The following is a 27978-nucleotide window of genomic DNA, read 5'->3' on the forward strand; positions in this document are numbered from 1 at the left end:
CCGAAATATGTGATAATTCAAAAACATAACTGGTTGTGCTTATAGGGAACCAGATCGTGAACACAACTACGTTACTAAGTCTTTAACCACACTGTATTGTTACACTGGTGAGTAAAAACTCATGCTTCCTACACTAACTTTTTGTCTGAACATTATAATATATATTTTACGTCACACTAGCGTCATTGTCTTAAAGTCGCACATCTCCATCGCAGTCAGAGGTTCAGACTGAGCGTTACCCACTCCAGTCAGCAGATGGCGGTGTGCGATTTTAAGGCAATCCTGTTAGTGTGACGTATAATCTAGTGGACGGAACGCAATGCTGTTAGTGTGACGTATAATCTAGTGGACGGAACGCTTCTTTCAGCAGCAGCAACAGTTAGTCCGCCACCTCGGTAGCTTGCTAGCCAAAATAGCCGAACCCATAAAGCTCTTTAGACGCTATAGTGTATATTAGCCACTGTGTTTTAAACCCTCTTCTGTCGTCTAGTTAGTTAGTTATCCTATTTCATTTCATGTTTACGGTGTTGTTGTTATTATTCAGCTGGCGGGCTGGTTAAGTTAGCATTAGCCTAGCTAGCTAACATCTCCGACCATGAGTTCACTAAATTACTCTCTTCCTGCTGAAGAAGAGACGGTCTGCTGGACGGAGAAAGAAGCTCTCATCAAAGAGGAGGAGGAAGAGAAGGGTGTTACAATACAAAAACAAGTAGAGGGTGAGGCTGTTAAAGGGAAAGAAGAAGAGAAAGACGTTACAGTGAAAGAAGAGGCGTTCAGAGTGAAAGAGGAGGAGGGTGTTACAGTAAAAGATGAGGAGGATTCAGTTTTTGAAGTGAAAGCGGAGGAGGGGGAGATTACGGTCTCATCGGAAGAAGAGGAGGAGGAAACTGGATATCTGGGCCCGATTTCCCAAACACAATTTAAGGCATCCAGTGGTTCTAAAGATGAACTTAGCCATAAGATGGTTTTGAGAAACCGGGCCGTGATTACCACTGGTAAGTACTGTCTTAAAAACAGAGGTACAAACTGCAGTTGTTGAACTGATGTTTGGTGTTAAAGGGGAAATCGGCAATTGCTACATCCATATTTTGACTTTTAAATGATTTATTTATAGCCATTGATTATTGAAGAATATAACACATGCCTCATGAGCTTAGTTCAACTGTTGTACCCCATCAGAACCCCAAATAAGTTTTTTTTACTCCAATGTTTAGAAACAATGGAAATCAACACTGTATCGCCTCAACATGGTTAAAACTATAATGTTGATATCATGGATGGTCAGTCCTTGCATCCATAGGTCTGTCTATGAATTTGAAAGTAGTTACATTTCTCCAGCCCCATCATCATCTTATTAGCAAAACAGTGGTGGAATTACAGCTTTGTTATTGGTTGATTGATTGATGTGTGGCTTTTTTAAAGGGACAACCTTGGATTTAAACAGAAACAAAATGGCTGCCCAGAGACTTGGTTTGGTAAACAGCTGAGGGATGGGGGTTGGAGAAATGTAACTACTCTCACATTCATAGAGAAAGCTATTGTATCAACCTTAACTTCTTTGGGCTGCAGGGGCAGTCATTTACCTAGGTCATCAGGAGCCAGGTCATTTACCCAGGTCATCAGGAGCCAGGTCCTTTACCCAGGTCGTCAGGAGCCAGGTCATTTACCCAGGTCGGCAGGAGCCAGGTCATTTACCCAGGTCCTTTACCCAGGTCGTCAGGAGCCAGGTCATTTACGCAGGTCATTTACCCAGGTCATTTACCCAGGTCATTTACACAGGTCATTTACGCAGGTCGTCAGGAGCCAGGTCATTTACCCAGGTCATTTACCCAGGTCGTCAGGAGCCAGGTCATTTACCCAGGTCGTCAGGAGCCAGGTCATTTACCCAGGTCCTCAGGAGCCAGGTCCTTTACCCAGGTCGTCAGGAGCCAGGTCATTTACGCAGGTCGTCAGGAGCCAGGTCATTTACCCAGGTAGTCAGCAGCCAGGTCATTTACCCAGGTCGTCAGGAGCCAGGTCATTTACCCAGGTCGTCAGGAGCCAGGTCATTTACCCAGGTCCTCAGGAGCCAGGTCCTTTACCCAGGTCGTCAGGAGCCAGGTCATTTACCCAGGTCATTTACCCAGGTCGTCAGGAGCCAGGTCATTTACCCAGGTCGTCAGGAGCCAGGTCATTTACCCAGGTCATTTACCCAGGTCGTCAGGAGCCAGGTCATTTACCCAGGTCCTCAGGAGCCAGGTCCTTTACCCAGGTCGTCAGGAGCCAGGTCATTTACGCAGGTCGTCAGGAGCCAGGTCATTCACCCAGGTAGTCAGCAGCCAGGTCATTTACCCAGGTCGTCAGGAGCCAGGTCATTTACCCAGGTCATTTACCCAGGTCGTCAGGAGCCAGGTCATTTACCCAGGTCGTCAGGAGCCAGGTCATTTACCCAGGTCATTTACGCAGGTCGTCAGGAGCCAGGTCATTTACCCAGGTCGTCAGGAGCCAGGTCATTTACCCAGGTCGTCAGGAGCCAGGTCTTTTACCCAGGTAGTCAGGACCCAGGTCATTTACCCAGGTCGTCAGGAGCCAGGTCCTTTACCCAGGTCGTCAGGAGCCAGGTCATTTACCCAGGTCATTTACCCAGGTCGTCAGGAGCCAGGTCATTTACCCAGGTCGTCAGGAGCCATGTCATTTACCCAGGTCGTCAGGAGCCAGGTCATTTACCCAGGTCCTCAGGAGCCAGGTCCTTTACCCAGGTCGTCAGGAGCCAGGTCATTTACGCAGGTCGTCAGGAGCCAGGTCATTTACCCAGGTCGTCAGGAGCCAGGTCATTTACCCAGGTCATTTACCCAGGTCGTCAGGAGCCAGGTCATTTACCCAGGTCGTCAGGAGCCAGGTCATTTACCCAGGTCGTCAGGAGCCAGGTCATTTACCCAGGTCGTCAGGAGCCAGGTCTTTTACCCAGGTCGTCAGGATCCAGGTCATTTACCCAGGTAGTCAGGAGCCAGGTCATTTACCCAGGTCGTCAGGAGCCAGGTCAGTTACCCAGGTCGTCAGGAGCCAGGTCATTTACCCAGATCGTCAGGAGCCAGGTCATTTACCCAGATCGTCAGGAGCCAGGTCATTTACCCAGGTCATCAGGAGCCAGGTCATTTACCCAGGTCATCTGGAGCAAGGTCATTTACCCAGGTCGTCAGGAGCCAGGTCATTTACCCAGGTCGTCAGGAGCCAGGTCATTTACCAAGGTCGTCAGGAGCCAGGTCATTTACCCAGGTCGTCATTTACCCAGGTCGTCATTTACCCAGGTCATTTACCCAGGTCGTCGGGAGCCATGTCATTTACCCAGGTAGTCAGGAGCAAGGTCATTTACCCAGGTAGTCAGGAGCCAGGTCATTTACCCAGGTCGTCAGGAGCCAGGTCATTTCCCCAGGTTCACAGGAGCCAGGTCATTTACCCAGGTCGTCAGGAGCCAGGTCATTTACCTAGGTCATTTACCCAGGTCGTCAGGAGCCAGGTCATTTACCCAGGTCATCAGGAGCAAGGTCATTTACCCAGGTCATTTACCCAGGTCGTCAGGAGCCAGGTCATTTACCCAGGTCGTCAGGAGCCAGGTCCTTTACCCAGGTCGTCAGGAGCCAGGTCATTTACCCAGGTCGTCAGGAGCCAGGTCATTTACCCAGGTCGTCAGGAGCCAGGTTATTTACCCAGGTCCTTTACCCAGGTCATCAGGAGCCAGGTCATTTACCCAGGTCGTCAGGAGCCAGGTCATTTACGCAGGTCATTTACCCAGGTCATTTACCCAGGTCGTCAGGAGCCAGGTCATTTACGCAGGTCATTTACGCAGGTCATTTACCCAGGTCATTTACGCAGGTCGTCAGGAGCCAGGTCATTTACCCAGGTCATTTACCCAGGTCATTTACCCAGGTCGTCAGGAGCCAGGTCATTTACCCAGGTCGTCAGGAGCCAGGTCATTTACCTAGGTCGTCAGGAGCCAGGTCATTTACCCAGGTCGTCAGGAGCCAGGTCCTTTACCCAGCTCGTCAGGAGCCAGGTCATTTACGCAGGTCGTCAGGAGCCAGGTCATTTACCCAGGTAGTCAGCAGCCAGGTCATTTACCCAGGTCGTCAGGAGCCAGGTCATTTACCCAGGTCATTTACCCAGGTCGTCAGCAGCCAGGTCATTTACCCAGGTCGTCAGGAGCCAGGTCATTTACCCAGGTCCTCAGGAGCCAGGTCCTTTACCCAGGTCGTCAGGAGCCAGGTCATTTACCCAGGTCATTTACCCAGGTCGTCAGGAGCCAGGTCATTTACCCAGGTCGTCAGGAGCCAGGTCATTTACCCAGGTCATTTACCCAGGTCGTCAGGAGCCAGGTCATTTACCCAGGTCCTCAGGAGCCAGGTCCTTTACCCAGGTCGTCAGGAGCCAGGTCATTTACGCTGGTCGTCAGGAGCCAGGTCATTTACCCAGGTAGTCAGGAGCCAGGTCATTTACCCAGGTCGTCAGGAGCCAGGTCATTTACCCAGGTCATTTACCCAGGTCGTCAGGAGCCAGGTCATTTACGCAGGTCATTTACCCAGGTCATTTACCCAGGTCGTCAGGAGCCAGGTCATTTACGCAGGTCATTTACGCAGGTCATTTACCCAGGTCATTTACGCAGGTCGTCAGGAGCCAGGTCATTTACCCAGGTCATTTACCCAGGTCATTTACCCAGGTCGTCAGGAGCCAGGTCATTTACCCAGGTCGTCAGGAGCCAGGTCATTTACCTAGGTCGTCAGGAGCCAGGTCATTTACCCAGGTCGTCAGGAGCCAGGTCCTTTACCCAGCTCGTCAGGAGCCAGGTCATTTACGCAGGTCGTCAGGAGCCAGGTCATTTACCCAGGTAGTCAGCAGCCAGGTCATTTACCCAGGTCGTCAGGAGCCAGGTCATTTACACAGGTCATTTACCCAGGTCGTCAGCAGCCAGGTCATTTACCCAGGTTGTCAGGAGCCAGGTCATTTACCCAGGTCGTCAGGAGCCAGGTCATTTACCCAGGTCATTTACCCAGGTCGTCAGGAGCCAGGTCATTTACCCAGGTCCTCAGGAGCCAGGTCCTTTACCCAGGTCGTCAGGAGCCAGGTCATTTACGCAGGTCGTCAGGAGCCAGGTCATTTACGCAGGTCGTCAGGAGCCAGGTCATTTACCCAGGTCGTCAGGAGCCAGGTCATTTACCCAGGTCGTCAGGAGCCAGGTCATTTACCCAGGTCCTCAGGAGCCAGGTCCTTTACCCAGGTCGTCAGGAGCCAGGTCATTTACCCAGGTCATTTACCCAGGTCGTCAGGAGCCAGGTCATTTACCCAGGTCATTTACCCAGGTCGTCAGGAGCCAGGTCATTTACCCAGGTCCTCAGGAGCCAGGTCCTTTACCCAGGTCGTCAGGAGCCAGGTCATTTACGCTGGTCGTCAGGAGCCAGGTCATTTACCCAGGTAGTCAGGAGCCAGGTCATTTACCCAGGTCGTCAGGAGCCAGGTCATTTACCCAGGTCATTTACCCAGGTCGTCAGGAGCCAGGTCATTTACCCAGGTCGTCAGGAGCCAGGTCATTTACCCAGGTCGTCAGGAGCCAGGTCATTTACCCAGGTCGTCAGGAGCCAGGTCATTTACCCAGGTCGTCAGGAGCAAGGTCATTTACCCAGGTCGTCAGGAGCCAGGTCATTTCCCCAGGTTCACAGGAGCCAGGTCATTTACCCAGGTCGTCAGGAGCCAGGTCATTTACCTAGGTAATTTACCCAGGTCGTCAGGAGCCAGGTAATTTACCCAGGTCGTCAGGAGCCAGGTCCTTTACCCAGGTCGTCAGGAGCCAGGTCATTTACCCAGGTCGTCAGGAGCCAGGTCATTTACCCAGGTCGTCAGGAGCCAGGTCATTTACCCAGGTCGTCAGGAGCCAGGTCATTTACCCAGGTCCTTTACCCAGGTCGTCAGGAGCCAGGTCATTTACCCAGGTTGTCAGGAGCAAGGTCATTTACCCAGGTCGTCGGAAGGCAGGTCATTTACCCAGGTCATTTACCCAGGTCATCAGGAGCCAGGTCATTTACTCAGGTAGTCAGGAGCCAGGTCATTTACACAGGTAGTCAGGAGCCAGGTCATTTACCCAGGTCGTCAGGAGCCAGGTCATTTTCCCAGGTTCACAGGAGCCAGGTCATTTACCCAGGTCGGCAGGAGCCAGGTAATTTATCCAGATCGTCAGGAGCCAGGTCATTTACCTAGGTCATCAGGAGCCAGGTCTTTTACCTAGGTCGTCAGGAGCCAGGTCATTTACCCAGGTCATTTACCCAGGTCGTCAGGAGCCAGGTCATTTACCCAGGTCCTCAGGAGCCAGGTCCTTTACCCAGGTCGTCAGGAGCCAGGTCATTTACGCTGGTCGTCAGGAGCCAGGTCATTTACCCAGGTAGTCAGGAGCCAGGTCATTTACCCAGGTCGTCAGGAGCCAGGTCATTTACCCAGGTCATTTACCCAGGTCGTCAGGAGCCAGGTCATTTACGCAGGTCATTTACCCAGGTCATTTACCCAGGTCGTCAGGAGCCAGGTCATTTACGCAGGTCATTTACGCAGGTCATTTACCCAGGTCATTTACGCAGGTCGTCAGGAGCCAGGTCATTTACCCAGGTCATTTACCCAGGTCATTTACCCAGGTCGTCAGGAGCCAGGTCATTTACCCAGGTCGTCAGGAGCCAGGTCATTTACCTAGGTCGTCAGGAGCCAGGTCATTTACCCAGGTCGTCAGGAGCCAGGTCCTTTACCCAGCTCGTCAGGAGCCAGGTCATTTACGCAGGTCGTCAGGAGCCAGGTCATTTACCCAGGTAGTCAGCAGCCAGGTCATTTACCCAGGTCGTCAGGAGCCAGGTCATTTACACAGGTCATTTACCCAGGTCGTCAGCAGCCAGGTCATTTACCCAGGTTGTCAGGAGCCAGGTCATTTACCCAGGTCGTCAGGAGCCAGGTCATTTACCCAGGTCATTTACCCAGGTCGTCAGGAGCCAGGTCATTTACCCAGGTCCTCAGGAGCCAGGTCCTTTACCCAGGTCGTCAGGAGCCAGGTCATTTACGCAGGTCGTCAGGAGCCAGGTCATTTACGCAGGTCGTCAGGAGCCAGGTCATTTACCCAGGTCGTCAGGAGCCAGGTCATTTACCCAGGTCGTCAGGAGCCAGGTCATTTACCCAGGTCCTCAGGAGCCAGGTCCTTTACCCAGGTCGTCAGGAGCCAGGTCATTTACCCAGGTCATTTACCCAGGTCGTCAGGAGCCAGGTCATTTACCCAGGTCGTCAGGAGCCAGGTCATTTACCCAGGTCATTTACCCAGGTCGTCAGGAGCCAGGTCATTTACCCAGGTCCTCAGGAGCCAGGTCCTTTACCCAGGTCGTCAGGAGCCAGGTCATTTACGCTGGTCGTCAGGAGCCAGGTCATTTACCCAGGTAGTCAGGAGCCAGGTCATTTACCCAGGTCGTCAGGAGCCAGGTCATTTACCCAGGTCATTTACCCAGGTCGTCAGGAGCCAGGTCATTTACCCAGGTCGTCAGGAGCCAGGTCATTTACCCAGGTCGTCAGGAGCCAGGTCATTTACCCAGGTCGTCAGGAGCCAGGTCATTTACCCAGGTCGTCAGGAGCAAGGTCATTTACCCAGGTCGTCAGGAGCCAGGTCATTTCCCCAGGTTCACAGGAGCCAGGTCATTTACCCAGGTCGTCAGGAGCCAGGTCATTTACCTAGGTAATTTACCCAGGTCGTCAGGAGCCAGGTAATTTACCCAGGTCGTCAGGAGCCAGGTCCTTTACCCAGGTCGTCAGGAGCCAGGTCATTTACCCAGGTCGTCAGGAGCCAGGTCATTTACCCAGGTCGTCAGGAGCCAGGTCATTTACCCAGGTCGTCAGGAGCCAGGTCATTTACCCAGGTCCTTTACCCAGGTCGTCAGGAGCCAGGTCATTTACCCAGGTTGTCAGGAGCAAGGTCATTTACCCAGGTCGTCGGAAAGCAGGTCATTTACCCAGGTCATTTACCCAGGTCATCAGGAGCCAGGTCATTTACTCAGGTAGTCAGGAGCCAGGTCATTTACACAGGTAGTCAGGAGCCAGGTCATTTACCCAGGTCGTCAGGAGCCAGGTCATTTTCCCAGGTTCACAGGAGCCAGGTCATTTACCCAGGTCGGCAGGAGCCAGGTAATTTATCCAGATCGTCAGGAGCCAGGTCATTTACCTAGGTCATCAGGAGCCAGGTCATTTACCTAGGTCGTCAGGAGCCAGGTCATTTACCCAGGTCATCAGGAGCCAGGTCATTTACCCAGGTAGTCAGGAGCCAGGTCATTTACCCAGGTCGTCAGGAGCCAGGTCATTTACCCAGGTCGTCAGTAGCAAGGTCATTTACCCAGGTCGTCGGGAGGCAGGTCATTTACCCAGGTCATCAGGAGCCAGGTCATTTACTCCGGTAGTCAGGAGCCAGGTCATTTACACAGGTAGTCAGGAGCCAGGTCATTTACCCAGGTTGTCAGGAGCCAGGTCATTTACCCAGGTTCACAGGAGCCAGGTCATTTACCCAGATCGTCAGGAACCAGGTCACTTACCTAGGTCATCAGGAGCCAGGTCATTTACCCAGGTCATTTACCCAGGTCGTCAGGAACCAGGTCATTTACCTAGGTCATCAGGAGCCAGGTCATTTACCCAGGTCATTTACCCAGGTCGTCAGGAGCCAGTTCATTTACCCAGGTCGTCAGGAGCCAGGTCATTTACCCAGGTCCTCAGGAGCCAGATCATTTACCCAGGTCATCAGCAGCGGTCACCAAGTCAAGATTCACATCCCATTGCCAAATGTGGTCAATTTCTTTCATATCAAATGAGGAGAGAAACTTACCACACAAGTCAGAGTTATTCTTAAACTAAATCTTTATTCACTTATTAATAAGGGAGCAGGTCAATACAACACGCAAATATAAAGTTAATCAATTGAGTGCTGTACGATGATGGCTGGTTAACAAATCACCCCCAGATGATTCGTTGAGAGCCACAAGACAGAAGTACAAAGGTCTTTCAACCTACATGACGAACAACAGATGTATAGAACGGGTCACAAGGTTAAGATTTGTATGAAAGATACTTATAATTCTCAGCAGACAGTATCTGCTGTAAAAACAGTACTCTTTGTGTAGAGACCAGGATCTGGCCCTGAGGTCATCTCTCCCTGGTACCATATAGAACAGAAACATTAACTCATGCTCTGGAATGCGGTCTCTTTGGGTTTTATTACCCAAAAGACATTATAAATCTCCCGTCAGTGTTTTCTCCCAGAGGCCCATCTAGTCTAGGACATCTAGTGGAAGGCGTATGAAGTGCATGTATACTAATACATATCAAGCACATTTATAGGCAGGCCCTAGAACAGAGCATCGATTTCAGATTTTCCACTTCCTATCAGGAAGTTTGCTCACAGATATAATTCAAACGGTTTTAGAAACTAGAGAGTGTTTTCTATCCAATAGTAATAATAATATGCATATTTTACGAGCAAGAATTGAGTACGAGGCCGTTTGAAATGGGCACCTTTTATCCAGGCTACTCAATACTGCCCCTGCAGCCCAAACAGGTTAAGACACATGTCAAATATTGAACATTCATTACAGATGTCATTGTTTGTACAACATCATGGCTATGCTGTTGACATCACCTTTTTACAGTGGATTTTTGCTGTTGTGGGCCTTAAACCACCTGTCTGACATTTTGTTCACACAGGAGAGATACGGGACTATCTTGGATCCTCTGGGGAGCCTCAACAACAACATGATGCTGAAGAGGCAGAGAAGAGGCTCTCCACATCAGAACACCTCAAGAAACACCAGCAGAGACCCACAGGGAAGAAATCTCACTGCTGCTCTGACTGTGGGAAGAGATTCACCTCATCAGGCATTAAAATTCATCAGAGAATCCACACAGGAGAGAAACCTTATAGCTGTGATCAATGTGGGAAGAGTTTCGTTCAATCTGGAGCGCTGACAGTGCACCAGAGAATACACACAGGAGAGAAACCTTATAGCTGTGGTCAATGTGGGAAGAGTTTTGGTCAATCTGGAGAGCTGACAGTGCACAAGAGAATACACACAGGAGAGAAACCTTACAGCTGTGATCAATGTGGAAAGAGTTATTCTAAACCTGGCTCTCTGGCTCTGCACCAGAGAACACACACAGGAGAGAAACCTTATAGCTGTGGTCAATGTGGGAAGAGTTTTGGTCAATCTTGCCATCTGGTATCACACCAGAGAACACACACAGGAGAGAAACCTTATAGCTGTGGGCAATGTGGGAAGAGATGTTCTACATCTGGCAATCTGACTATACACCAGAGAATACACACAGGAGAGAAACCTTATAGCTGTGATCAATGTGGGAAGGGTTTTGGTCAATCTGGAGAGCTGACAGTGCACAAGAGAATACACACAGGAGAGAAACCTTACAGCTGTGATCAATGTGGGAAGAGTTTTGTTCGATCTTGCCATCTGGTATCACACCAGAGAACACACACAGGAGATAAACCTTATAGCTGTGGTCAATGTGGGAAGAGTTTTGTTCGATCTTGCCATCTGGTATCACACCAGAGAATACACACAGGAGAGAAACCTTATAGCTGTGGTCAATGTGGGAAGAGTTTTTCTTCTTCAGGCTATCTAACTATACACCATAGAATACACACAGGAGAGAAACCTTATAGCTGTGGTCAATGTGGGAAGAGTTTTTCTTCTTCAGGCTATCTAACTATACACCATAGAACACACACAGGAGAGAAACCTTATAGCTGTGGTCAATGTGGGAAGAGTTTTAGTCAATCTGGAGATCTGACAGTGCACCAGAGAACACACACAGGAGAGAAACCTCTTAGCTGTGACCAGAGATAATCTGATAAAAGATCTCTGATCAAGTATCAGAAAATGTATATATGAAGGAGTTGTTTCATGATATCAATGAATTAATGTCACAATGTAGAATGTTTTAACATTGTAGTAGAAGTGTTTTAATGTCTCAATGTAGAATGTTTTAATATATAGTATATTAATATACTCTGCAGTCAGTCAGTCAGAATGTCACAATGTAGAACCCTAAACTTTTGCCCCCTTATCAATTGGTTTCAACATGATATGGATATTAGGCTCATTGGGGGAAATCCAGGCTCTGAATTGAAAGAGTACTATTTATGTGATTTAACACAGTGACTAACAAAAAAAAAGAGTTGTCCTCTAACCAGTGATGTACACATTATTTCCAGAATCAACTGATTTCAACATAATATCGATGAGTTATGACAAATAGGTGATGTGTTCCTTTGTTTAGCGACCCCTAAATTTAAATGCATCACTCCAATATGTAGCTGACTGTCTTCTGCAGGTTGTCCTCTAACCAGTGAGCTAAAAGATATCTCCCATTTCCATGTTTTTTTGTTGTTAGTTAGTTTCAACAGCATGAACTAATCGATATCCGTGATTTATTGCTACTTGTCAAAACAACAGTGTTTTTGGTGCTTGTGCAGTTTATAAGGAGCTTGTTTTAAAAAAGACAATTATTGTGGCAGATGTTTGTGTATTTACCACATGTTAGGTTTTCAATTTATCCCAAACTGTTTCTGCATATTGGATATTTATTTGGACACGTTAAAACTGTGTTTTGACATTGGGCTATCCCACCTAGCAAAATGTAATTGAAAAGCCGTTGAAAATAATACTATGCAATCAAATATTTCACATTTTACATTTCATGTAACATTTAGTAATGAAAATTATTCATGCAACCAACTGACAGTTTTTTGGGTACACTTATATTGACATTGTTGCCCTGTTTTTAGAATATCAGGGTTCATTCTCACATGTGCCAAACCAAATGTACTAGAGCATGACAATGGGGACTGGGCCCCGATCCAACAACATGCCTATCTAGTGAACCCTGAAAAGAGAGAGAAGCTCTGCAGTGAGGTGGAAAGTTACTATGGTTATTGCAGGAGTTTCCTCTTGAAATCAGACATGTCGGTGGTGAGAACAACCTGGTTGCTGATTGTCTCAAGGGGGGCAGTCAAAATGTTTTGTGTTTTGCGTTTAGCCAGTGCATTGCCATGGATCACAGTTTATTTTTACTGCACGTTTTTCCATATTGGAGATGAGTTTTGTTTGGGCTCGTTCCAAGGGGACGAGAGTTCTAGAAGTGAGTGGGTTTTAGGAAGACGAGAGTTCTAGAAGCTATAGAAAGAAAAATCTTTCTTGTGGGAATAATAAAAAATAAATATTGTTTTTAATTGTTGTTTGCCAGTAGACGGACACCATTTTTATATTGGTGACGGTGAAGCATTGTAGTTGATTATAATGTGAAATGGAAGTTGTTTTCTGTTGTTGGTGAGCAAACTCTTAAGGTGTTAGTTAGTCTTTGGTTTTTCCATTTATGTTTTGAGGTTGGACTTTAGCAAGTATAGCTCGTCAGCACGTAGGATGCACTGATAAGTGTCACCTCGTTAGTCAGTATGTGTTACACCTGTGCTGGCTTGTCCATCTCGTTAGTGGGAAGGTGTTTCACCTGAGCTGGTCCAGGTTCTATTTAAGAGTGTCTGGCCCAGTGCTCCAGTTGTCTTGATAGATGTGGAGAGTCAACACCTTTAGTTGATCCACCTTTTTGGTTTGCTTCCTGTCTTTACGTTTGGTGTGGGTTTTTCTTTTGGTGTGGGTTTTTCTTTTGTTTGCCTCTTCTTGGGCAGATTTAGTGGGTCTCATGGTGGGTGTCTTTTAGGTCCCAGTTGTTGTTACTAGTCAACTTTCAGTGGACACCCCCATAGTGTCTTTCAGAGCCCCTCCTAAAAAACAAGCTTATATTTTGGGTTGGATATTGCATCCAATTAGTGTTTAAATCAATGGAATTTCCTTAGGATGCTAATTAGTCTTTCAGTTGTTAGTCTTCTGTTTGATGTGTACTAAATATTTCTGTTTATTTTCATTTTTTCCCCCCCTGTGAAGCCGTTCTGTTGAATCCATGTCTGAAATGTGCTGTATAAATAAAGCTTGATTTGATTTCAACAAATGAACCCAAGACAGATCAATCAACAGACTCTTGGTCCATCTTAGTATGAAAAACTGTATCACTTTTCCAGCCTGCTGAAGGTGTGGTGGAGTGGTAAACACCACCCCCGGCTCTACCAGGGGCTTGAGGTGGTCTCCCACAGCTCTGCTTATGTCATGTTCTGTGGCCTTGCCGTTCCATTTCTTGACTGCCCCTGCAACACAGAAATAAACACTTTTAGTCATATTATATAAAACATTAAAAGTAATGGATATGGAGCATCTATGGCCTCAGTTACACCTGGCACCTAAATGTGACTTCTGTCATCAGATCACTCCAAGCTCCATTAGGTTCAGATCTAACAGGATGGGCCTTTGACAGTCTGGACGCAGTCAGGCCACTGAATATAAATAAGCAACGTAAAGAGGTGGGGTGAATGAGTGGGGAAAAGTACCTTCTACACAAATGACCTTCATAATATCAAAGAACAAATGTGTGTGTCTGAGGGAAAATGTACTTTCATACAGCCAAAAGGGGTGAGAAATTACACCAATATCAGTGGATAATTTGCACTAATGTAAATAAACAGATGATGGAACATATTCCCTTTTGCTTACGTGATGAACTGCTAAGGGAACATAAATATTTATCATCTAAACCATCTGTGACCTCTCACCTCTCTGGCTGTAGAAGTGTTCTTCCTAACCAGTCCCTCAACAGCTCTCTGACTGAGCTCCACCCTCACTGGGTCTTCAGAGGAGAGGAAGGCTGAGGAGGGATGGAAGGATGAATGGATCAGTCAGTCAATAAAGTATAGAGCTGCTGTCTGACAAAATCACTATTTTAGTAGTTCATTAAAGTAAATAAGGCTTTATGACTGATGAAGACCAACTATCAATCACTTAGATCATGTATTTTCAGGTAGCGATACATCCTTGGGACTTCCCTAGCCCGTTGAAGTTGACATTTAAAATGGTTAAGTTAGGGGTTACGGTTAGGGTTTTGGGTAGGGATGTCCCAAGAATCCCAGATAGCATTGACCATTGTGCATTTGTAACCGATGTGAAATGGCTAGCTAGTTAGCGGGGTGCGCGCTAATAGCGATGGTAACGATGTTTCGTGGGAGGCAGTTGTTGATGTGTGCAGAGTCCCTGGTTCGAGCCCAGGTAGGGGCGAGGAGAGGGACGGAAGCTATACTGTTACACATTCTTCGGTCTCTTTTACGTAGCAGGTGTAAAAGAAACACAAAGACAAGTAGGCGCTCAGGTTAATATGGTCATTGTAGTTTTAAAAATACCATCTAATTATGCGTAACTGTATGTGGGGTTGTTGGAGAAGAATGTGATTGTCAGCCCTAACAATCCATTCTAGCAGCTCATCAGGCTCTGTAAAAGTCTTCATTGATGACGTGTTCCTTCTATTCCAGGGGACAGCAGAGGAACTTCATCGATTCCACTCCTTCATCAATACAAGCAGTGAACATCTGAAATTCACCCTCACCTTTGATGCACATGAAACAAGTTACCGGATGGTTGGACTATACTTTTCTCGTCAATCATCTTAAATACTATACTTAACTGGAAATCAACCAATCCTCTATTGTTAACGCAATAGAAAGGTGTGCTGGGCGACGGAGAGAAATAAAATGGTGCAGTTTGAGGGAGATGCAGGAGCTGGAGGTGTGTTCTAGTGGGTCTGGGCAGGTGTGATGTAGTTAATGGAGATGGAGGTGTGTTCCAGTGGGTCTGGGCAGGTGTGATGTAGTTAATGGAGATGGAGGTGTGTTCTAGTGGGTCTGGACAGGTGTGATGTAGTTAATGGAGAAGGAGGTGTGTTCTAGTGGGTCTGGGCAGGTGTGATGTAGTTAATGGAGATGGAGGTGTGTTCTAGTGGGTCTGGGCAGGTGTGATGTAGTTAATGGAGATGGAGGTGTGTTCTAGTGGGTCTGGGCAGGTGTGATGTAGTTAATGGAGACGGAGGTGTGTTTTGTGGGTCTGGGCAGGTGTGATATAGTTAATGGAGATGGAGGTGTGTTCTAGTGGATCTGGGCAGGTGTGATGTAGTTAATAGAGATGGAGGTGTGTTCTAGTGGGCCTGGGCAGGTGTGATGTAGTTAATGTTTGTATGATGTTGTCGTTTGTATGTTTTGTATTGTTTATAAAAAGATAATATAAAACATTTTTCCCAATGCAAAGTTACACCTCACTGTTCTATTTTTTGGGAGTTATTACATGAAACCAATCAGAATTTAGAAGAATGCCAAAGTCAGGTGTGAAGTAATGTGGAGGACCAGCCTATTACCTATGATGTTAACTACAACAGAAATAACTTCAAATGTAGAACTTCAAATTAAACCAATCGTTTGCTCTCATGACTTAAGTGATTAAAGTAAACCAACGTTTTGGAAATACATAACGCCATCTAACCAAATATCAAAGAATGTTAGCTATATGCAGTTATCTTAGCCAGCCAGCTAACATTAGCTATATGCAGTTATCTTAGCCAGCCAGCTAACAATAGCTATATGCAGTTATCTTAGCCAGCCAGCTAACATTAGCTATATGCAGTTATCTTAGTCAGCCAGCTAACGTTAGCTATATGCTGTTATCTTAGCCAGCCAGCTAACATTAGCTACAGCCAGCTAACATTAGCTATATGCAGTTATCTTAGCCAGCCAGCTAACATTAGCTATATGCAGTTATCTACGCCAGCCAGCTAACAACAGCTATATGCAGTTATCTTAGCCGGGCCAGCTAACATTAGATATATGCAGTTATCTTAGCCGGCCAGCTAACGTTAGCTATATGCAGTTATCTTAGCCAGCCAGCAAACATTAGCTATATGCAGTTATCTTAGCTGGCCAGCTAACGTTAGCTATTTAGCTAACTAGCTATTAGCCTAACCAGCGTAGCCAACCAGCTAACGTTAGCTATTTAGCTAACTAGCTATTAGCCTGACCAGCGTAGCCAACCAGCTAACGTTAGCTATTTAGCCAACTAGCTGTTAGCCTAACCAGCGTAGCCAACCAGCACCGAGACCATTTAGAACCAAACTAACAAAACCTAAACGTGTTTGCAGATCAAAAGATCAGAGACAAACAGAATGATGGGAGAAAATTAATCTTCAGAAGTCATTGATCAATGCTGATAAAGTGACACACAGCTTCAATAATAATGAGTACTTATTTATGATGCAAGGTGATTTGTAGATCAGTCAGTCGCCTGCAGTGTCGAACCAGCCCAATACCAAACCAATCAGGTGGTTGTTCAATGAAATTAAGCTTCAGACGTCTTTGATGACGTGCTGCTGATAAAGTGATACAGGCATCAGCACACTGCTTTGGATGATTGTTTAGTGATTTGGACGCATGGCTCGTACATAACATCCCCATCGAAAAGTTTACAAAAACAAAAACCCACAGCAATTCTACATTAATCTGCCCTATAATATACGAACAAAAAAAACTATTGAAATGTCTATCAAAGTCATTGTGATCGTATAGTGGATTTAACAATTCCTACTAATTCCTAATTTACTATAATAAAATAAATACATTGTTTCCATGTGTCTCATATTCACTACATCAGAAAAAACTGTCATCCTCAAAATATATCAAATTAGCCTGGAAATTAGTCATGGTCCCCCTCTGGTGGCGAAGAAGTATAACACACCTAAACTAACAAAGCCGGGCTAATAAACTGTCTGGTGTTCATGAGTTTATAAAACATATACTTTATACATTTGTCATAAATGACCTGCATTGATGAGACACACAGTGTGGATGAACGATCAGTAGTCGACAGGGTAAAAATAGCACTCCTAAAGAAGATGCATTTTCCAGTTAGATACCAACTTGAAAGAGGGAACTTTAGCATAAAACCCACATGGAAAACTGAGATTTTGCAAATAACATATAAAGAGAGGCTTATTTGACGCCAAACCAACAACAGTAGTTACTAAAACATAAATTGCTAATGTATGATATAAAAGGTGGATTTTATGATGTAATGTCAACTTTATATATTTCTATTCCGGGACTATTCAATTTTGAACTCACCCACAGCAATTCTCCATAAATCTGCTGTGGATTACCCAGAATCCCGAAATAAATTAATACATATGTGATAATTCAAAAACAAAACTGGTTGTGTTTATAGGGAACCAGATCGTGAACACAACTAAGTTACTAAGTCTTTAACCACACTGTATAGTTACACTGGTGACTCATGCTTCCTACACTAACTTTTTGTCTGAACATTATAATATATATTTTACGTCACACTAGCGTCATTGTCTTAAAGTCGCACATCTCCATCGCAGTCAGAGGTTCAGAGTGAGCGTTACCCACTCCAGTCAGCAGATGGCGGTGTGCGATTTTAAGGCAATGCTGTTAGTGTGACGTTTAATCTAGTGGACGGAACGCAATGCTGTTGTAACAGTATAACTTTAAACCGTCCCCTCGCCCCGACACGGGCGCGAACCAGGGACCCTCTGCACACATCGACAACTGACACCCACAAAGCGTCGTTACCCATCGCTCCACAAAAGCCGCGGCCCTTGCAGAGCAAGGGGAAACCCTACTTAAAGTCTCAGAGCAAGTGACGTAACTGATTGAAATGCTACTAGCGCGTACCCGCTAACTAGCTAGCCATTTCACATCCGTTACACTGTTAGTGTGACGTATAATCTAGTGGACGGAACGCTTCTTTCAGCAGCAGCAACAGTTAGTCCGCCACCTCGGTAGCTTGCTAGCCAAAATAGCCGAACCCATAAAGCTCTTTAGACGCAATAGTGTATATTAGTCACTGTATTTTAAACCCTCGTCTGTCGTCTAGTTAGTTAGTTATCCTATTTCATTTCATATTTACGGTGTTTTGTTATTATTCAGCTGGCGGGCTGGTTAAGTTAGCATTAGCCTAGCTAGCTAACATCTCCGACCATGAGTTCACTAAATTACTCTCTTCCTGCTGAAGAAGATTCGGTCTGTTGGACGGAGAAAGAAGCTCTCATCAAAGAGGAGGAGGAAGAGAAGGATGTTACAATACAAAAACAAGTAGAGGGTGAGGCTGTTACAGGGAAAGAAGAAGAGAAAGACGTTACAGCGAAAGAAGAGGCGTTAAGAGTGAAAGAGGAGGGTGTTACAGTAAAAGATGAGGAGGATTCAGTTTTTGAATTGAAAGCGGAGGATGGGGAGAATACGGTCTCTCTGGAAGAAGAGGAGGAGGAAACTGGATATCTGGGCCCGATTTCCCAAACGCAATTTAAGGCATCCAGTGGTTCTAAAGATGAACCAAGCCATAAGATGGCTTTGAGAAACCGGGCCGTGGTTACCACTGGTAAGTACTGTCTTAAAAACAGAGGTACAAACTCTGCAGTTGTTGAACTGATGTTTGGTGTTAAAGGGGAAATCGGCAATTACCACATCCATATTTTGACTTTTAAATTATTTATTTTATAGCCATTGATTCTTGAAGAATATAACACATGCCTCATGAGCTTAGTTCAACTGTTTACCCCATCAGAACCCCAAATAAGCTTTTTTTACTCCAATTTCTAGAAACAATGTAAACCAACACTGTATAGCCTCAACATGGTTAAAACTATAATGTTGATATCATGGATGGTCAGTCCTTGCATCCATAGGTCTGTCTATGAATTTGAGAGTAGTTAAATGTCTCCAGGCCCATCATCATCTTATTACCAAAACAGTTGTGGAATGACTGCTGTGTTATTGTTTCAACTGCAGATTGGTTGATTGATGTGTGGCTTTTTTAAAGGGACAACCTAGTATTTAAACAGCAACAAAATGGCTGCCCAGAGACTTGGTTTGGTAAACAGCTGAGGGATGGGGCTGGAGAAATGTAACCACTCTCAAATTCATAGAGAAAGCTATTGTAGCAACCGTAACCCAACACCTAACGACCTCGTCAAGAAGTTCAGACATCTTGGTGTAACAGTTATAAGGTGTTGGCTTGACAGTCGCTGGACCCAGGTTTGAGTTCAGCTCAGGGAAACCCCCTGAATTCACTACACTATGAATACAAGGACTGGCCATGCATGATGTCATAATGATAGTTTAACCAGGTTTCTAGGATATATAGTATATTCTAGAATTCATCCATGATGTCATAATGATAGTTTAACCAGGTTTCTAGGATATATAGTATATTCTAGAATTCATCCATGATGTCATAATGATAGTGTAACCAGGTTTCTAGGCTGGTTACGCTGGTAAAACAGTTTGTGGGCACAGAAACACAAAATAATTTCAGAGTTTGCTAAATCCAATGGTTTTTAACTGAGAGTCATCTTGTAATCAGATGGCGTAGCAGTAAGACGTTTGTTGAAAATGTTACCTTTTTTTGTATATATTGAAATATATTGCAATATCTTTTTCCATTTTGTAATTACATATACCTTCCGGCAACCCACCTCACCCAATGTGATACGGATCAGTTTTTTTTTATAGACCTTATAGCTAGAACCTCCATCAGAAGCTAGCCATCAGAAGCTAACCAGCTAATTAGCTACTAGCTATTTAGTCATTGTTAGCCACTGCTAGCAGCCTTTACCTTTTTAGCTCAGACACCCGCCACTTTGACAGGTACTATCCAGGCTAAGTCTGCACAGCGCGATATCAACCCTTAGCATATCGGACTGTTTTTCTCCATTACATCACCGTATTCTTGCCGTAAGCTCTGGACCATTACACCAGATAATCGCAGCTGGCTAGCTGCTACCGAGTGGCCCAGCCCCGAAGCTAGCCTTGAGCCAGGCCCATCTCCCGGCCTGCTCGTGGACCCTATGATCACTCGGCTACACAGCTGATGCCTCCCAGACTCTTCACTAAGACGACTAGAAGCCACTACATCACCGGATTCCTGCCGTAAGCTCTGTACCTTTGCACCGGATTGGCTATAGTGGCTGACGCCCTTGTCCCGAAGCTATCACCAGTTAGCCTCGAGCCAGGTGCATCTCCCGGCTAGCAAACAATATTACTCCAGCTACAATACCTCTTTTGCCAATTGGCCTGGACCCTTTGTCGACACAGAGCCCCGCCGATCCATCACGACTGGCCTGCCAACGCAATTCCGTCAGATATGCCCTCAACCGGCCTTTGACAGACGTCAGTGACACTTTGTCCCGAAGCTTGCACCAGTTAGCCTCGAGCCAGGGCCGGCTCCCGGTAGTAACATTTAAGTCATTTAGCAGACGCTCTTATCCAGAGCGACTTACAAGTTGGTGCATTCACCTTATGATATCCAGTGAAACAACCACTTTACAATAGTGCATCTAACTCTTTTAAGAGGGGGGCGGGGGTTAGAAGGATTACTTTATCCTATCCTAGGTATTCCTTAAAGAGGTGGGGTTTCAGGTGTTTCCGGAAGGTGGTGATTGACTCCGCTGACCTGGCGTCGTGGGGGAGTTTGTTCCACCATTGGGGTGCCAGAGCAGCGAACAGTTTTGGCTGAGCGGGAGCTGTACTTCCTCAGAGGTAGGGAGGCGAGCAGGCCAGAGGTGGATGAACGCAGTGCCCTTGTTTGGGTGTAGGGCCTGATCAGAGCCTGAAGGTACGGAGGTGCCGTTCCCCTCACAGCTCCGTAGGCAAGCACCATGGTCTTGTAGCGGATGCGAGCTTCAACTGGAAGCCAGTGGAGAGAGCGGAGGAGCGGGGTGACGTGAGAGAACTTGGGAAGGTTGAACACCAGACGGGCTGCGGCGTTCTGGATGAGTTGTAGGGGTTTAATGGCACAGGCAGGGAGCCCAGCCAACAGCGAGTTGCAGTAATCCAGACGGGAGATGACAAGTGCCTGGATTAGGACCCGCTTCCTGTGTGAGGCAGGGTCGTACTCTGCGAATGTTGTAGAGCATGAACCTACAGGAACGGGTCACCGCCTTGATGTGGGTTGAGAACGACAGGGTGTTGTCCAGGATCACGCCAAGGTTCTTAGCACTCTGGGAGGAGGACACAATGGAGTTGTCAACCGTGATGGCGAGATCATGGAACGGGCAGTCCTTCCCCGGGAGGAAGAGCAGCTCCGTCTTGCCGAGGTTCAGCTTGAAGTGGTGATCCGTCATCCACACTGATATGTCTGCCAGACATGCAGAGATGCGATTCGCCACCTGGTTATCAGAAGGGGGAAAGGAGAAGATTAATTGTGTGTCGTCTGCATAGCAATGATAGGAGAGACCATGTGAGGATATGACAGAGCCAAGTGACTTGGTGTATAGCGAGAATAGGAGAGGGCCTAGAACAGAGCCCTGGGGGACACCAGTGGTGAGAGCACGTGGTGCGGAGACAGATTCTCGCCACGCCACCTGGTAGGAGCGACCTGTCAGGTAGGACGCAATCCAAGCGTGGGCCGCGCCGGAGATGCCCAACTTGGAGAGGGTGGAGAGGAGGATCTGATGGTTCACAGTGTCAAAGGCAGCCGATAGGTCTAGAAGGATGAGAGCAGAGGAGAGAGAGTTAGCTTTAGCAGTGCGGAGCGCCTCCGTGACACAGAGAAGAGCAGTCTCAGTTGAATGACTAGTCTTGAAACCTGACTGATTTGGATCAAGAAGGTCATTCTGAGAGAGATAGCAGGAGAGCTGGCCAAGGACGGCACGTTCAAGAGTTTTGGAGAGAAAAGAAAGAAGGGATACTGGTCTGTAGTTGTTGACATCGGAGGGATCGAGTGTAGGTTTTTTCAGAAGGGGTGCAACTCTCGCTCTCTTAAAGGCGGAAGGGACGTAGCCAGCGGTCAAGGATGAGTTGATGAGCGAGGTGAGGTAAGGGAGAAGGTCTCCGGAAAAGGTCTGGAGAAGAGAGGAGGGGATAGGGTCAAGCAGGCAGGTTGTTGGGCGGCCGGTCGTCACAAGACGAAAGATTTCATCTGGAGAGAGAGGGGAGAAAGAGGTCAAAGCACAGGGTAGGGCAGTGTGAGCAGAACCAGCGGTGTCGTTTGACTTAGCAAACGAGGATCGGATGTCGTCGACCTTCTTTTCAAAATGGTTGACGAAGTCATCCGCAGAGAGGGAGGAGGGGGGAGGGGGAGGAGGATTCAGGAGGGAGGAGAAGGTGGCAAAGAGCTTCCTAGGGTTAGAGGGAGATGCTTGGAATTTAGAGTGGTAGAAAGTGGCTTTAGCAGCAGAGACAGAAGAGGAGAATGTAGAGAGGAGGGAGTGAAAGGATGCCAGGTCCGCAGGGAGGCGAGTTTTCCTCCATTTCCGCTCGGCTGCCCGGAGCCCTGTTCTGTGAGCTCGCAATGAGTCGTCGAGCCACGGAGCAGGAGGGGAGGACCGAGCCGGCCTAGAGGATAGGGGACATAGAGAGTCAAAGGATGCAGAAAGGGAGGAGAGGAGGGTTGAGGAGGCAGAACCAGGAGATAGGTTGGAGAAGGTTTGAGCAGAGGGAAGAGATGATATGATGGAAGAGGAGAGAGTAGCGGGGGAGAGAGAGCGAAGGTTGGGACGGCGCGATACCATCCGAGTAGGGGCAGTGTGGGAAGTGTTGGATGAGAGCGAGAGGGAAAAGGATACAAGGTAGTGGTCGGAGACTTGGAGGGGAGTTGCAATGAGATTAGTGGAAGAACAGCATCTAGTAAAGATGAGGTCAAGCGTATTGCCTGCCTTGAGTAGGGGGGGGAAGGTGAGAGGGTGAGGTCAAAAGAGGAGAGGAGTGGAAAGAAGGAGGCAGAGAGGAATGAGTCAAAGGTAGACGTGGGGAGGTTAAAGTCACCCAGAACTGTGAGAGGTGAGCCATCCTCAGGAAAGGAACTTATCAAGGCGTCAAGCTCATTGATGAACTCTCCAAGGGAACCTGGGGGGCGATAAATGGTAAGGATGTTAAGCTTGAAAGGGCTGGTAACTGTGACAGCATGGAATTCAAAGGAGGTGATAGACAGATGGGTCAGGGGAGAAAGAGAGAATGTCCACTTGGGAGAGATGAGGATCCCAGTGCCACCACCCCGCTGACCAGAAGCTCTCGGGGTGTTCGAGAACACGTGGGCAGACGAGGAGAGAGCAGTAGGAGTAGCAGTGTTATCTGTGGTAATCCATGTTTCCGTCAGTGCCAAGAAGTCAAGGGACTGGAGGGAAGCATAGGCTGAGATGAACTCTGCCTTGTTGGCCGCAGATCGGCAGTTCCAGAGGCTGCCGGAGACCTGGAACTCCACGTGGGTCGTGCGCGCTGGGACCACCAGGTTAGAGTGGCAGCGGCCACGCGGTGTGAAGCGTTTGTATGGTCTGTGCAGAGAGGAGAGAAGAGGGATAGACAGACACATAGTTGACAGGCTACAGAAGAGGCTACGCTAATGCAAAGGAGATAAGAATGACAAGTGGACTACACGTCTCGAATGTTCAGAAAGTTAAGCTTACGTTGCAAGAAATCTTATTGACTAAAATGATACAGTGCTGCTGGCTGGTTAAGTAGGCTAGCTAGCTAGCAGTGGCTGCGTTGTTGACTTAGTTTGAAAGTGTAGCTGGCTAGGTAGCCCCGATAACTGGCTAGGTAACCTCGACAATTACTCTAAACTACACAATTATCTTGGATACAAAGACGGCTATGTAGCTAGCTAAGAAGAAATTGCTAAGATCAGACAAATCAAACCGTTGTACTGTAATGAAATGTAATACTACCTGCGGTGCGAACTGCGACCACAAAGACATCACCTACAGAGAGATAGATCTACATTTGTGCTCAGGACAGGTAGACTAGTCCTTCTTCTATATATGTAACCAGGTAGACTAGTCCTAGTTCTATATGTGTAACCAGGTAGACTAGTCCTACTTCTATATGTGTTGTCGGGTAGACTAGTCCTACTTCTATATGTCTAACCAGGTAGACTAGTCCTACTTCTATATGTGTAACCAGGTAGACTAATCCAACTTTTAAATTTCTAACCAGGTAGACTTGTCCTACTTCTATATGTGTTGTCAGGTAGACTAGTCCTCCTGCTATATGTGTGATCAGGTAGACTAGTCCTAGTTCTATATGTGTAACCAGGTAGACTAGTCCTACTTCTATATGTGTAACCAGGTAGACTAGTCCTACTTCTATATGTGTAATCAGGTAGACTAGTCCTCCTGCTATATGTGTTGTCAGTTAGACTAGTTCTACTTCTATATGTGTAACCAGGTAGACTAGTCCTCCTGCTATATGTGTAACCAGGTAGACTAGTCCTACTTCTATATGTGTAATCAGGTAGACTAGTCCTACCTCTATATGTGTAATCAGGTAGACTAGTCCTACTTCTATATGTGTAACCAGGTAGACTAGTCCTACTTCTATATGTGTAACCAGGTAGACTAGTCCTGCGGGTAGACTAGTCCTCCTGCTATATGTGTAACCAGGTAGACTAGTCCTACTTCTATAAGTGTCACCAGGTAGACTAGTCCTACTTCTATATGTGTTGTCAGGTAGACTAGTCCAACTTCTATATGTGTTGTCGGGTAGACTAGTCCTACTTCTATATGTGTAACCAGGTAGACTAGTCCAACTTCTATATGTGTTGTCGGGTAGACTAGTCCTACTACTATGTGTGTTGTCGGGTTGACTAGGTCTACTTCCATATGTGTAACCAGGTAGACTAGTCCTACCACTATATGTGTAACCTGTTAGACTAGTCCTACCTCTATATGTGTAATCAGGTAGACTCGTCCTACTTCTATTTGTGTTGTCGTGTATACTCGTCCTACTTCTATTTGTGTTGTCGGGTAGACTATTCCTACTTCTATTTGTGTTGTCGGGTAGACTCGTCCTACTTCTATTTGTGTTGTCGGGTAGACTCGTCCTACTTCGATTTGTGCTGTCGGGTAGACTAGTCCTACTTCTATTTGTGTTGTCGGGTAGACTCAACCTACTTCTATATGTCTAACCAGGTAGACTAGTCCTACTTCTATATGTGTAACCAGGTAGACTGGTCCTACTTCTATATGTGTAACCAGGTAGACTAGTTCTACTTCTATAAGTGTAACCAGGTAGACTAGACTTACTTCTATATGTGTAACCAGGTAGACTAATCCAACTTTTAAATGTCTAACCAGGTAGACTTGTCCTACTTCTATATGTGTTGTCAGGTAGACTAGTCCTCCTGCTATATGTGTGATCAGGTAGACTAGTCCTAGTTCTATATGTGTAACCAGGTAGACTAGTCCTACTTCTATATGTGTAACCAGGTAGGCTAGTCCTACTTCTATATGTGTAACCAGGTAGACTAGTCCTACTTCTATATGTGTAATCAGGTAGACTAGTCCTCCTGCTATATGTGTTGTCAGGTAGACTAGTTCTACTTCTATATGTGTAACCAGGTAGACTAGTCCTCCTGCTATATGTGTAACCAGGTAGACTAGTCCTACTTCTATATGTGTAATCAGGTAGACTAGTCCTACTTCTATATGTGTAATCAGGTAGACTAGTCCTACTTCTATATGTGTAACCAGGTAGACTAGTCCTACTTCTATATGTGTAATCAGGTAGGCTAGTCCTACTTCTATATGTGTAACCAGGTAGACTAGTCCTACTTCTATATGTGTAACCAGGTAGACTAGTCCTACTTCTATATGTGTAATCAGGTAGACTAGTCCTACTTCTATATGTGTAATCAGGTAGACTAGTCCTACTTCTATATGTGTAACCAGGTAGACGAGTCCTACTTCTATATGTGTTGTCGGGTAGACGAGTCCTCCTGCTATATGTGTAACCAGGTAGACTAGTCCTACTTCTATATGTGTTGTCGGGTAGACTTGTCCTACTTCTATATGTGTAACCAGGTAGACTAGTCCAACTTCTGTATGTGTTGTCGGGTAGACTAGTCCTACTACTATGTGTGTTGTCGGGTTGACTAGGTCTACTTCTATATGTGTAACCAGGTAGACTAGTCCTACCACTATATGTGTAACCAGTTAGACTAGTCCTACCTCTATATGTGTAACCAGGTAGACTAGTCCTACTTCTATATGTGTAATCAGGTAGACCCGTCCTACTTCTATTTGTGTTGTCGGGTATACTCGTCCTACTTCTATTTGTGTTGTCGGGTAGACTAGTCCTACTTCTATTTGTGTTGTCGGGTAGACTCGACCTACTTCTATATGTGTTGTCGGGTAGACTTGTCCTACTTCTTTTTTGTTTTGTCGGGTAGACTAGTCCTACTTCTATATGTGTAACCGGGTAGACTAGTCCTACTTCTATATGTGTAACCAGGTAGACTAGTCCTCCTGCTATATGTGTAACCAGGTAGACTAGTCCTCCTGCTATATGTGTAACCAGGTAGACTAGTCCTACTTCTATATGTGTAACCGGGTAGACTGGTCCTACTTCTATATGTGTAACCGGGTAGACTTGTCCTACTTCTATATGTGTAACCTGGTAGACTAATTCTACTTCTATTTGTGTAACCAGGTAGACTAGTCCTACTTCTATTTGTGTAACCAGGTAGACTAGTCCTTCTTCTATATGTGTTGCCGGGTAGACTAGTCCTACTTCTATTTGTGTTGTCGGGTAGACTCGTCCTACTTCTATATGTGTTGTCGGGTAGACTAGTCCTACTTCTATATGTGTAACCAGGTAGACTAGTCCTACTTCTATATGTGTAACAAGGTAGACTAGTCCTACTTCTATTTGTGTAACCAGGTAGACTAGTCCTGCTTCTATTTGTGTAACCAGGTAGACTAGTCCTACTTCTATATGTGTAAACAGGTAGACTCGTCCTACTTCTATATGTGTAAACAGGTAGACTCGTCCTACCTCTATATGTGTAACCAGGTAGACTCGTCCTACCTCTATATGTGTAACCAGGTAGACTCGTCCTACTTCTATTTGTGTAACCAGGTAGACTAGTCCTACTTCTATATGTGTAACCAGGTAGACTAGTCCTACTTCTATATGTGTTGTCGGGTAGACTAGTCCTACTCCTATATGTGTTGTCGGGTAGACTAGTCCTACTCCTATATGTGTTGTCAGGTAGACTAGTCCTACTTCTATATGTGTTGTCGGGTATACTCGTCCTACTTCTATTTGTTTTGTCGGGTAGACTAGTCCTACTTCTATTTGTGTTGTCGGGTATTCTCGTCCTACTTCTATTTGTGTTGTCGGGTATACTCGTCCTACTTCTATTTGTTTTGTCGGGTAGACTAGTCCTACTTCTATATGTGTAACCGGGTAGACTTGTCCTACTTCTATATGTGTAACTGGGTAGACTAGTTCTACTTCTATATGTGTTGTCGGGTAGACTAGTCCTACTTCTATATGTGTTGTCGGGTATACTCGTCCTACTTCTATTTGTTTTGTCGGGTAGACTAGTCCTACTTCTATATGTGTAACCGGGTAGACTAGTCTTACTTCTATATGTGTAACCAGGTAGACTAGTCTTACTTCTATATGTGTAACCAGGTAGACTAGTCCCACTTCTGTATGTGTTGTCGGGTAGACTTGTCCTACTTCTATATGCGTTGTCAGGTAGACTAGTCCTACTTCTATATGTGTAACCAGGTAGACTAGTCCTACTTCTATATGTGTTGTCGGGTAGACTAGTCCTACTTCTATATTCTTTGTCAGGTAGACTAGTCCTACTTCTCCAGTGGGGAGAAGAAGTATTTGATACACTGCCAATTTTGCAGGTTTTCCTACTTACAAAGCATGTTGAGGTCTGTAATTTTTATCATAGGTACACTTCAACTGTGAGAGACGGAATCTAAAACAAAAATCCAGAAAATCACATTGTATGATTTTTAAGTAATTAATTTGCATTTTATTGCATGACATAAGTATTTGATACATCAGAATAGCAGACCTTAATATTTGGTACAGAAACCTTTGTTTGCAATTAGAGATCATTTGTTTCCTGTAGTTCTTGACCAGGTTTGCACACACTGCAGCAGGGATTTTGGCCCACTCCTCCATACAGACCTTCTCCAGATCCTTCAGTTTTCGGGGCTGTCGCTGGGCCATACGGACTTTCAGCTCCCTCCAAA

General features: G+C 46.1%; 1 protein-coding gene across 1 annotated transcript in view; it reads left to right on the forward strand.

Annotated features, from left to right (window-relative positions):
- Positions 1–362: 362 nt before the first annotated feature.
- LOC139550358 (zinc finger protein 585A-like) overlaps positions 363–27978 on the forward strand; it is a 32040-nt gene continuing 4424 nt past the window's right edge. Inside the window, exons 1-2 of the mRNA XM_071361219.1 lie at positions 363–995; positions 9733–10819. Of these exons, the coding sequence (XP_071217320.1) occupies positions 596–995; positions 9733–10819 (1487 nt within the window). The 5' untranslated portion in view covers positions 363–595. The remainder of the gene's footprint in view (positions 996–9732; positions 10820–27978) is intronic.

Source organism: Salvelinus alpinus, chromosome 2, assembly GCF_045679555.1.
Source record: "Salvelinus alpinus chromosome 2, SLU_Salpinus.1, whole genome shotgun sequence".
Lineage (NCBI taxonomy): Eukaryota > Metazoa > Chordata > Actinopteri > Salmoniformes > Salmonidae > Salvelinus > Salvelinus alpinus.